This window comes from Fukomys damarensis, unplaced genomic scaffold, assembly GCF_012274545.1.
Source record: "Fukomys damarensis isolate Sample0158 unplaced genomic scaffold, DMR_v1.0_HiC HiC_scaffold_19, whole genome shotgun sequence".
NCBI classification, from domain to species: Eukaryota; Metazoa; Chordata; class Mammalia; order Rodentia; family Bathyergidae; genus Fukomys; species Fukomys damarensis.
Genome location: NW_022900931.1, coordinates 24565044 through 24565486, shown reverse-complemented (window position 1 = coordinate 24565486; position 443 = coordinate 24565044). Strand labels below are relative to the sequence as shown.

Below are 443 nucleotides of genomic sequence, written 5' to 3'. Positions count from 1 at the left end.
GCTCACGTGGCCCTGTCCCCGCAGCCGCTCTACGAGGTGGACGACCTGCGCGACGCCTTCCGCACGCTGGGGCTTTGAACGCCGCCTCCAGGAGCCGCGCGCACTGCGACATCTCTGCGGAAGGGAGAGGACGGGGAACGGACCTCGGCGCCTGCTCTTTCTTCTTCCGTTCTCACTTTCTTAGAGCGTAGAGGGGGAAACACTTGTACAGGACCTGTTTAAAAATACCCACGTCTTGCATGGGGAGGAGGTGCTCGGACCCCCAGGAGGACATGGACCCGGCACAGCACCGCCCTCTGCCGGGCAGTGTCGGGACTGCGGGTCCTGCGGAGCGCGGGCGTCCTCGTCACGGGGCTCTCTGAGCGGTTCCGCCTCTTCCGTACTGGGACATTGAGGGACTCGGAGCCCACACCCCCTCCACAGCACTCATGTGCAAGCGCCTG

At 65.2% G+C, this 443-nt stretch overlaps 1 protein-coding gene across 1 annotated transcript in view; it reads left to right on the top strand.

Annotated features, from left to right (window-relative positions):
- Positions 1-167, top strand: part of Aicda (activation induced cytidine deaminase) — a 2893-nt gene extending 2726 nt beyond the window's left edge. Inside the window, exon 6 of the mRNA XM_033765947.1 lies at positions 25-167. Coding sequence (XP_033621838.1) covers positions 25-78 — 54 coding nt within the window. The 3' untranslated portion in view covers positions 79-167. The remainder of the gene's footprint in view (positions 1-24) is intronic.
- The last annotated feature ends 276 nt before the right edge of the window (positions 168-443 follow it).